Raw genomic sequence first — 11,980 nt, 5'->3', positions numbered from 1 at the left:
AATATCACACATTTTTAGCTCGTGTTTTGCGCTCGCACCCATTATTGTTTATTAAGGTAGTCATTCTGTTCGAGGTTAAATGGAATGCCTAGAGTTCAGTTTTCTGGTTAGAATATCGCAAATGTATAGCTCGCGCTTCGCGCTGGACTTATTCGGTTGGTCAGGGTGAGATATGTAGCCTGTATCTTATTCATGAGTCATGCAGTCTTTAAAAGGGTCCTTTTCTGATCAGTTAAATGTTTCAGATCGCGCTTCGCGCTTACGTTAATTTTTAAAGTTAGATTCACATTCCCTTTTCATGAATACAAAAACTGCTCAGAATGTTTACTTTTCATGTCTTATTACATGAAATTTCCAAAAGTTTGAGCACGTGTTTTGCGTTCCCTTCCATTAAGGTAGCTCATTCTTGTTCCTGGATAAATAAAATGCCTAGAATATCCAGTTTTCTGGTAAGAATATCACAAATTTTCAGTGTGGGATTGCAGAAAAATGACATGATGGCGGCCGGATCACGGTCTATGGAGAGATCGGTGGGTATGTGGGGTAGGGGAGGGTACGCGGGCTTAAAGAAAAAGTTACATGAGGGTATAGGCATATCAGGCAGGGTGACCAGACGTCCCGTATTTCCCGGGATTGTCCCGTATTTTGCTTCTTTGTCCCGGCGTCCCGACAAACCCTTCCCGGGACGCGCGTTTCCGTTTTACACCCTGGCGAAGGCATTTTCCGGAAAAGTAGCCAAAAAGCGACTAGTGAAGAGTCTACGTCTACGTTTGTTTACATTATCAGCTGGGCGCGCGATCCAAAGTCCGCACCGAAGTTATCCGCAGAACATACCGTACTTGCAAATGCAGCTGAGCTTATACTTTCCAGGTTCAATACGAATGTTTGCCTTGATCATTTGCCTTGCCGATTTGCTGATGTCTGTCTTTCTCTCTATCTGTCTATATAGCTATCTCTCAATTCTATCTCTATCTATCTATGTAACTGCAGTATCTATCTACCTAATAATCTCTGTCTCTCTCATTCTTTATCTAACATCTATCTATCTCAAATTCTCTCTATCTATCTATCCATCTGTCTGTCTTTCTCTATTTCTCTCTGTCTATTTATCTATCTATTTTTTTAACTATCTATCTGTTAATTTGTTAATAATCTTCTCTGTCTCTCTCATTCTTTATCTATTTAATATCTATCTCTCTCTCTATCATCCTATCTATCTATCCATCTGTCTGTCTTTCTCTCATTCTCTCTATCTATCTATTTATCTATTTTTTTAACCAGAGTATCTATCTATCTGTTAATTTGTTAATATTCTTTGTCTCTCTCCCTCTTTATCTATCTAACATCTATCTATCTCTCATCTATCTATCTCTCAAATCCTCTATCTATCCATCTGTCTGTCTTTCTCTATTTCTCTCTATCTATATATCTATCTCTATCTATCTATCTGTTAATTTGTCTATCTTCTCTGTCTCTCTCATATATCTTTCTATCTATCTAACATCTATCTATCTGTCTCTCAAATTCTCTATCTCTCTCCTCTAGCATCTGTCTGTCTTTTTTCTCTCTCTCTTTGTCCGTCCATATTTCTATCTATAACATTTCTCTCTCTTTCTCTCTCTCCCATGCGGTGGTGGACTCGCCTGTGTCGCACGCTGCATGCAACCAGCGACGTGTGTAGACTCTTCACTAGTCGCTTTTTGGCTACTTTTCCGGAAAATGCCTTCGCCAGGGTGTAAAACGGAAACGCGCTCCCGGGACGCCTATTTGTCCCGTATTTCAGAATATTGAACAAAATGTATTTAAAAGTGACGAATTTTTATCAAAATAGTCAACAGATGACGAAGCAGAGCCAGAGACAATTAAGACAATAAAATCGATAAAACTCTTTATTCCAGACCCGGTTGTTTAAAAAATTATAATATAAGTACAAAGTCTTTATTCCAGACCCGGTTGTTTAAAAAATAATCATATGAGCCTAAAGTCTTTATTCCAGACCCGATTGTTTCAAAAATGATAATATAAGTCCAAAGTCTTTTCACCAGACCCGGTTGTTTCAAAAATTATAATATAAATCCAAAGTCTTTTTCCAGACCCTGTTGTTTCAAAAATTATAATATAAATCCAAAGTCTTTATTCCAGACCCGGTTGTTTAAAAAATAATAATATAAGTCCAAAGTCTTTATTCCAGACCCGATTGTTTCAAATATTATGATATAAGTCCAAACTAAGATACGATAATGATGTTCCGGTGGAATAAAAATGAGAATCGAGCCTAGTCTTCTCTCCAGACCCAGTTAATTAAAACTGGTGGAATCAAAGTCTTTGTTGTTGTTTTAAATTATACTGAACGTATTGTGAATATACGCGCTATGAGTAAATTGAGAATCAAGCATAGTCTTTTCTCCAGACCCGGTTATTTAAAACTAAAAACTAAAACCCTATAGTAATGCCTTCATATAGCACAAAAGTCCAGTCTTTTTCCAGACGCAGTAGTTTCAAAAATTATAATGTAAGTGCAGTCTTTTTTCCAGACCCAGTTATTTCAAAAATTATAATATAAGTCCAAACTAAGATATCAAAATGATACAAGTGGAATGCCTCTGACCGTCTGACCTGCATCACGCGATTCAACATAGCAGCAGTGCTGACTTTGAAAACTACTATAACTCGCACAAGATGTTAAGTGATACTTGGTTACTCTTATTTCCATGTTTTATGAACTAGACCAATACACTTACAGAGATAGGATGGTAATTCAACAAATACCCCCAATGTGGCCAAAATTCATTGACCTCACATGACCTTTGACCTTGATCATGTGACCTGAAACTTGCACAGGATATTCAGTGATACTTTATTACTCTTATGTCCAAGTTTCAAAAGTCAGATCAATAAACTTGCAAAGTTATGATGGTAATTCAACAGATACCTCCATTATGGCCAAAGTTCATTGACCTTTGACCTTGGTCATGTGACCTAAAATGCACACAGGATGTTCAGTGATACTTGATTACTCTTATGTCCAAGTTTTATGAACTAGACCAACATACTTTCAAAGTTATGATGGTAATTCAACAAAAAAAAACCAATTCGGCCAAAGTTCATTGACCCTAAATGACCTTTGACCTTGACCATGTGACCTGAAACTTGCCCAGGATGTTCAGTGATACTTGATTACTATTATGTCCAAGTTTCATGAATCAGATCCAAAACCTTTTTAAGTTTTGATTGTAATTCATCAGATACCCCCAAATCGGCCAAAGTTCATTGACCCTAAATGACCTTTGACCTTGGTCATGTGACGTAAAACTCATGCAGGATGTTTGGTGATACTTGATCAACCTTATGTCTAAGTTTAATGAACTAGGTCTATATATTTTCTAAGTTATGATGATATTTCAAAATCTTAACCTCAGGTTAAGATTTTGATGTTGATTCCCCAACATGGTCTCATTAAGTTCATTGACCCTAAATGACCTTTGACCTTAGTCATGTGACATGAAACTCTAATAGGATGTTAAGTAATACTTGATTAACCTTATGGCCAAGTTTCATGAACTAGGTTCTTATACTTTCTAAGTTATGATGTCATTTCAAAAACTTAACCTTAGGTTAAGATTTGATGTTGACGCCGCCGCCGCCGTCGCCGTCGGAAAAGCAGCGCCTATAGTCTCACTCTGCTATGCAGGTGAGACAAAAAGTAATAAAAAAAATACTAAATAAAATTGTTACCCTACTTCTCATACAGTGGGTGGCAAAAATAGTCAATCATGACTTATTGCCAAATAAAAACATGGAATGGAATGGTTATCCCCTCTTGTTAGAATGTTTTTCTTTTATATAATATATCATAGATCGTCAATCAACAACTTTATCGTTTTCGGGAAGTAATCCCCCTATTGTTTACTGATATCTTATTTCTCAGTTTGTTTTTCATATGTATTTTAATGTTTTGTTATTTAGGTTTTTTCATAGAAAAAAGGAAGGAATATACAAAAAATTATTTTTTTAAAGGACAAGTCCACCCCAACAAAAACTTGATATGAATAAAAAAAGAAAAATTCAACAAGCATAACACTGAAAATTTCATCAAAATCGGATGTAAAATAAGAAAGTTATGGCATTTTAATGTTTCGCTTCATTTCACAAAACAGTTATATGCACATCTCGGTCGGTATGCAAATGAGGAACTGATGACATCACTCACTCACTATTTCTTTTGTATTTTCTTAAATGAAATATGAAACATTTTTATTTTCTCGTCATTGTCATGTGAAATGAAGTTTCATTCCTCCCTGCAACACGTGGAAATTTATTATTTTAACATTTTGTGCTTTAGGCGAGGAGGTCCTAATCGTCAAATTCGTAAAAATTGAAATAATGTATAATTCAAACAATGAAAACCAAAAGAAATAGTGAGTGAGTGACATCATCGACTCTCTCATTTGGATGTAGCTGGCTCGTTCATATAACTATTTTGTTAAAAATAAGCAAAACTTTGAAATGTCATAACTTTCTTATTTTACATCCGATTTTGATGAAATTTTAAGCATTGTGCTTATCTGATTTTTCTCTATTGATTCAAATCAACATTTTTCTGAAGAGGACTTGACCTTTAATGGTTGCAGGGTCTTTGTTTTGTTGTTGTTGTGTTTTTAATGACTTTTATAACTGGGTCTGACAGAAAGACTACGCTACATTTCCATGTTATTCAACATAAATAGGATCGTGGGTCTTCGTTTTTTATAATTATTATAATTTTTGAAATAAATTGGTCTGGAAAAAAGACTTTGGACTTATATTATAATTTTTTAATTAACCGGGTCTGGAAAAAAGATTTCGCATTTTTGTGCTATATAAACACATTACTATAAAGTTTCAGCTTTTAGTTACCGGGTCTGGAGCAAAGACTATGCTTGATTTTCAATTTACCATTAGCGTCTGGAGAAAAGACTAAGCTCGATTCTCATTTTTATTCCATTGGAATATCATTAATGTATCTCATTTGGGACTAAAATTATAATTTTTGAAATAACCGGGTCTGGAAAAAAGATTTTGGATTCATATTATTATTTTTTAAACAACCGGGTCTGGAATAAAGACTTTGGACTTATTATTTTTTAAACAACCGGGTCTGGAATAAAGACTTTTGATTTATATTATAATTTTTGAAATAACAGGGTCTGGAAAAAGACTTTGGGCTCATATTATAATTTTTGAAACAACCGGGTCTGGAGAAAAGACTTTGGACTTATATTATCATTTTTGAAACAATCGGGTCTGGAATAAAGACTTTTGGATCATATGATTATTTTTTAAACAACCGGGTCTGGAATAAAGACTTTGGACTTATATTATCATTTTCTAAACAACCGGGTCTGGAATAAAGACTTTGGACTTATATTATCATTTTCTAAACAACCGGGTCTGGAATAAAGACTTTGGGCTCATATTATTATTTTTGAAACAACCGGGTCTGGAATAAAGACTTTGGGCTCATATTATTATTTTCGAAACAACCGGGTCTGGAATAAAGACTTTGGATTTATTATGGAATAAAGACTTTGGATTTATTTCATAATTTTTGAAACAACCGGGTCTGGAATAAAGACTTTGGATTTATATCATAATTTTTTTCAAACAACCGGGTCTGGAATAAAGACTTTTGATTTATATTATAATTTTTGAAATAACAGGGTCTGGAAAAAGACTTTGGATTTATATTATAATTTTTGAAACAACCGGGTCTGGAGAAAAGACTTTGGACTTACATTATCATTTTTGAAACAATCAGGTCTGGAATAAAGACTTTTGGCTCATATGATTATTTTTTAAACAACCGGGTCTGGAATAAAGACTTTTGATTTATATTATAATTTTTGAAACAACAGGGTCTGGAAAAAGACTTTGGATTTATATTATAATTTTTGAAACAACCGGGTCTGGAGAAAAGACTTTGGACTTATATTATCATTTTTGAAACAATCGGGTCTGGAATAAAGACTTTTGGATCATATGATTATTTTTTAAACAACCGGGTCTGGAATAAAGACTTTTGGATCATATGATTATTTTTTAAACAACCGGGTCTGGAATAAAGACTTTGGATTTATATTATAATTTTTGAAACAACCGGGTCTGGAATAAAGACTTTGGGCTCATATTATTATTTTTTAAACAACCGGGTCTGGAATAAAGACTTTGGATTTATATCATAATTTTTTAAAACCGGGTTTGGAATAAAGACTTTGGACTTATATTATAATTTGTTAATTAACCGGGTCAGGAAATGAGACTGCACTTTTGTGCTAAATGAACGCATTACTATACGATTTTAGCTTAGAACGGATTTGCCAAAAATCCCTTCAAATTTATTACATTTGTGGGTAAAGTCATTATTACATTTGTGGGCGATCAAAAATTATTACATTTGTGGGTAAAGTGCATTATTACATTTGTGGGTGAAATTATTACATTTGTGGGTAAAGTGTTATTACATTTGTGGGCGTTATTACATTTGTGGGTAAAGTGTTATTACATTTGTGGGCGTTATTACATTTGTGGGCGATTATTACATTTGTGGGTGTAACACCCCCCCCCCCCACTTTCAACTTCGCTCTGCCTCCCCTGTTGCTTATACAGTAGTAAAATGTTTCTTGGTAGAAGGAAATTAATTTTTTTTCAAAAGAAAGGATAATATTCTCAGGAAATGAAAATGATATCTAAATGCTTCCTTGTTCCTAATAGAGTTGAATTCGACCTTCAATGCAGATGTTGATTCAAATATCCTTGTAAATAGAACACGGATATAACATTGTATAGGAATGTGAATGACAACTTGACGGTATAAGATATTGTAGGATGTTGTAAACAGATACATCGTGGACCTTCAAGGTCAATGCATACATGTGTCTTCTCATAGTCAATCGATACACTGCAAAAACATGATTATCAATCTAACACTGATTCTATGGAGGGTAGCTACTGAACTTCTTTTTCCCAAATGGGAAGACATATCGTTTACTTTGGACTATGGCTGGCAGGAGAATTAGGGCTATTTTACTGTTTCAGGTGATTTGAAACCTATTTTTTAAATGAGCTGATCATTCATCCTATTCACTGGTGTTAAATATTGGGCCCCTTTATATTTGTATGAAAGCCTATTTTTTTTAAGTCTTTGGGGAAATGTTTTAATCTTATGAAACCTCGTTGCACATGCAAAATAATTCTGTTTCAGGAAAAAAGTATCGGGTAGAAATCTTGATTTCTTTTTTTATAGATATCTGTAATGAAATTTGATAAAATGATTGGAGCACTACATATGTTTTTACACTTTACCAAGATATTTATCAATTTTCCTGACCAAGCTTGTTCATATGTTATGTTAAAGTGAAGAAATTTAAAGCTAAAATAGTCAAAGGTCACAAACCTTGATATTCATGAACACATATTGCATGGTTCATCATTACAGATACAACTATGTCAGAGAGCAAAGGTTTGAAAATACTTTAACCAGGAACAGAAGTAATTTGTTGAAAGGATGCTTATTTTAATAGCAAATTAAATCTTGAATTTCAAAGCAATTGAACAAACAAGCTCAGTTCATTTACCATTTCTAATTATTTTCCAAGAAAATTATCACAAGAAACATGTATCATACAGGAAAAAAATCTCATGAATTATCAAACCTCATCGAGAAAAATATTCCGTGAAACTCTCTACACGTAATCTCAAATTTGACAATATACAAATGGCGAATAAAGGCCAGGGGAGGGATTCATCAACATTTTTGTCGGACATGTTGTCAGCTCTGACATCTTTTCTTGATTCTGATTGGCTGATTAGCAATTACTGTGGTAACTGTCGGATAAAACATCTGACAAGTCTTTTCATGAAACGCTCCCCTGGTCCCACTCTCTGACACAAAACTTCTTCATAAAGGACACAGCGGACGGGCTAAATTTCACGGGTGGCTCCATCGGTTTTCATCCGCTCCAGAAATGGACGAAAAATTTGCGAAAACATATAATAGCAGAGAATAAACTTGCTGTAGAAATTGTGCATTTGTTATTATAACAGGTCTTCATGAAGCAGGGCCCTGGTGTGAACAACAATGTTAATAATAGTGTACTTAAATATACATTAGTGTTATAATTATTATTTTGATCATGTTGCAACAATTAAATCATAACATAGACCCAGGCCCGGCACCACACTGGGTGAGCCGGCGGATCAAATTCACAGACAAATTTAAATTCTTCTCAGTATAATAATATTTTATCTGCAGTGAATATATACAGAGAGATGACTGAAGCGATGACGTCAGTGAGTTGCCATGGTGTCATGGGGGCCTGGTTCTTAATAAATGAACCCGCCGGATGAAAGCTTGCGTTTCTTATAGGAGAAAATTGCTGCTATCGGAATTTGATCGCTTGCAACCTATTTTTTCAGACGATCCAATGTTATTTGAAAATACTAACGTGTACAGACGATCGTCAGCTGCGACTGTGTTTAGAACCAGCCCGCCATGACACCATGGCAACTGATCGATGTCATACTTCGGCACTCTATAACGATAACAGCACGAAGAGCAAAGCGGTTAACGGGTGCCGAGAAAAACTGCAGAAGTTTTCAATAGTGTAGCACACCATGCCACGCCGCAATGTTCATATGTCGTAAGATTCATAAACACCATTGTTTGCACATTCAAAGTTTGAATTAGTCAATAGTACTCTTTGCCTAACAAACTTGCATTTCCTGTTCTCTTCCAAAGCAAATGAGCAAAATTATTCATTACTGAACTTGTGCAAAAGAACGGTTACATTACATACAACTCTTCAAAGTCAGTTGTAAATGCATTATTTACAGCCGTGATTTACCACTTTATATCCAGGCTTACCTGAAAAGTAAGAAAATATGATTTAGGCTGAGAAAAACAAACATGTTGAAGGGAGAGTGAGGTGACCGACACTTTTTGTGAACTCCCATTGACTACACAGCAAAAACTGTGGTGTTAACCGGTGTACATAGAGGACCACATCAGTTATTTTACACCGGTGTTAAATTGGTGGTGTAAATTTTACACCTAGAGGTGTTATTACAACACCTTTGGTTGTTACATTTACACTCTTTGGTGTTATGTTCAATCTTTAGGGTGTAATTTTAACACCTCGGGGTGTGGTCCTCTATTAAAACCAATTGGCGTCAGTTTTAACACCACAGTTTTTACAGTGTAATCTTAAATATATAATGCCTACATTTGGAGGTAACCATCAAAAATACATAGAACAAATCAGACAGTACTTTTAGTTACACAGAGAATGTTTTGGAGATGAAAGTAGTTGCGTATGGCCTTTGGGTGACGCGGTTAAAGGAAACCAAAACCCAAGAAGATAAATAATCTTATTAGAATAAATGAAAGGAACAATTCAAAAAAAGTTTCATCAAAATTTATGGGAGTTTGAAAACTCTTGTTGTACTTTCTATAGGCATCCTCAAATTGGCAAACGTGCATCAAAATGGCTGATTTTGTGGACAACTTTCCATTTGTTTTGTACACAAATTTTCCGATTTTCCTCATTATCTTTCAAACTGCATGTTGTCTCCTTCTGAGCACAACATATGTCATGGGAAAATATAATCCACACCATATATGTCAAGGTCAGTAAGAGATAATGTGAAATATGTAAAATAAAAGGGGAAAATCTGAAAATATGTGTACAAAACAAATGGAGAGTTGTCCACAAAATCAGCCATTTTGAAGCACGTTTGCCAATTTGAGGATCCACATAGTAAGTACAAGACTTTTTAATCGTCTATAACTTGCTTATTTCATAACCGATTTTGATGAAACTTTTTTTGAATTCAAATAAGATTGCTTCTCTTCTTGGGTTTTGGTTTCCTTTAAGGCTACTAGACTGTTGTTGCTTGAATTAAGTAATCCTCTCAAAGGGATGGTCCGGGCTGAATATATTTAATGCTTAATAAATAGAGTAGAATTCACTGAGCAAAATGCCGAAAATTTCACCAAAATCGGATAACAAATAACAAATTTATTGAAATGTAAAGTTTAGCAATATATTGTGAAAACAGTCGTCATGAATATTTATTAGGTGGGCTGGTGATTCACATCTCCACTTGTTCTTTTGTTTATTTTTTTCTTTTGTTTATTATATGAAATTAGGTTTATTTAAATTTTTTCCTCGAAGAACTAGAAAAATTGAATTTACTGATTTGAACTGATTTGATGCATTAGATAGCTATTGCTGCAACTTATTTCATTATAAGGGAGACGTATTATTCACACAAGTATGAAATAATGGAAAAAATGTGATTTTTAGTAATAACATAAAAAAAACGGAAAGTAGGAATGTGACATCATCAGCCCACCTAATGAATATTCATGACGACTGTTTTCACAAAATATTGCTAAATTTCAATTACTTTATCATTTTTTATCCGATTTTTATAAAGTTTTCGCCATTTTGCTCAGTAAATTCAGATTGTGTGGCCATGAGGCAAAAGGTCATATGCATGAAATTGTGAGTTCTTACGATAACTGAAGAATGGTGGATGGATCAGATTCAAACCCGTGTCGTTCACAGATGCATGCCAAGGGTACTGAAAGTGATCTGATTTGTTTCGTGTTTGCAAGGTCAAGGGTCATAAATTTCATACAGATCCAGAAGATTGATCGGGGGAGCGTTTCATCAACATTTTTGTCCGCCAAGTTGTCAGATCTGACATCTTTCTCTGACTCTGATTGGCTGTGAGGCACTGTTACTATGGTAACTGTCGGATAAAATGGGACTTGTCGGATAAAACGTCCGACAAGTCCTTTCATGAAACGCTCCCCAGAATGAATAACAGTACATAGCCCACATTTCCTCTGGGATACAGAGATTAGGTTCCTACCTTTGAACAGGAATAACTATTTTTAGGGTGGCATAAGCCTTAATACTTTTCGAATATGCCTAGTGTTAATATATTAGGTTGTGTTACATTTGACCCCCTTAAGATCATTTATTTACTCTAGTGATTTAACACATCGGTTAATAAGTGGGCCAACATTTTACAGATAACAGGTCGTGTAATTAGACAGGAATAACACTATTGAGTTGCCTATTTCCTCTCATGCTCTTCTCGAACTGAGCCCAGAATAGTTCTTGACCATCTTCATCGTCCGTCCACAGCATGTAAGGTTTGTTCTTACTCAGAAACAACCTGACCAGGTATGGGAGATCGTCATCCTCGATATCCTCAAGGAAAAACAGTATGATCTTGTCCAGTCTGCTGTCATTGAGTTCCTCTAGGGCGATACGTACCTTGGTAATAAACCAGGCTTCACGCACAGAATTCTTGCTTAGCAGAATAACTGTCTTGAAGCTGTTCTCAACGGCATAATGGAGAGCATTGATGTAGAACATCCCGAGGTGGAGGTCGTTGTCACCAAAGGCCACTCTCTCAAGCTGTGGAAACCTTTCCTGTAGAACTGGCTTCATGATGTCATCCACCCATTCCTCGTCTTCCTCTTGGTACATCAGGTTGAGCTGGTACTCATAGTCCTGGTCCTCAAAGTCCTGGACCAACTCCTTGTAGCCACAAATGGCAAGTCTAAGAAGGAACACCTTGTAGTTGAACCACCATCGCTTCCAGTATGCCAACAAGGAAAAGGCTGCAACCAAAAGAACTGCGAAAGACACACTTGTTATAAGAAGGATGTTAATGCCACAGTATTTATCCGGATTGAATGACAGGATTGGTGATTTTACCATGTCTTTGAAGGAAGATTGTGAGCAATTTGTATCATTTGGATGGATGACTTCAACGCTGCTAGAGCTTAGCCACTTCAGAAACCAGCGCAAGTCACAAGTGCAGACAAAGGGGTTTCATGATGCATCTATTGTGAAATTTTTAGGAAACATTGTTCCTTGTTTTATCGTAGTTATTTGGTTGTGTTGAATGTAAAGACTTTGCA

At 35.3% G+C, this 11,980-nt stretch overlaps 1 protein-coding gene across 1 annotated transcript; it reads right to left on the bottom strand.

Moving 5' to 3' along the window:
- Positions 1-11,096: 11,096 nt before the first annotated feature.
- Positions 11,097-11,777, bottom strand: LOC121420584 (toll-like receptor 2). The gene has a single exon (XM_041615248.1). The coding sequence runs from the start codon at positions 11,775-11,777 to the stop codon at positions 11,097-11,099; it is 681 nt and encodes a 226-aa protein (XP_041471182.1).
- Positions 11,778-11,980: the final 203 nt, after the last annotated feature.

Source organism: Lytechinus variegatus, chromosome 8 (genome assembly GCF_018143015.1).
Source record: "Lytechinus variegatus isolate NC3 chromosome 8, Lvar_3.0, whole genome shotgun sequence".
NCBI lineage: Eukaryota > Metazoa > Echinodermata > Echinoidea > Temnopleuroida > Toxopneustidae > Lytechinus > Lytechinus variegatus.
Note: the sequence above shows the minus strand (reverse complement) of the source record. Positions and strands in the feature narration are given on the sequence as shown.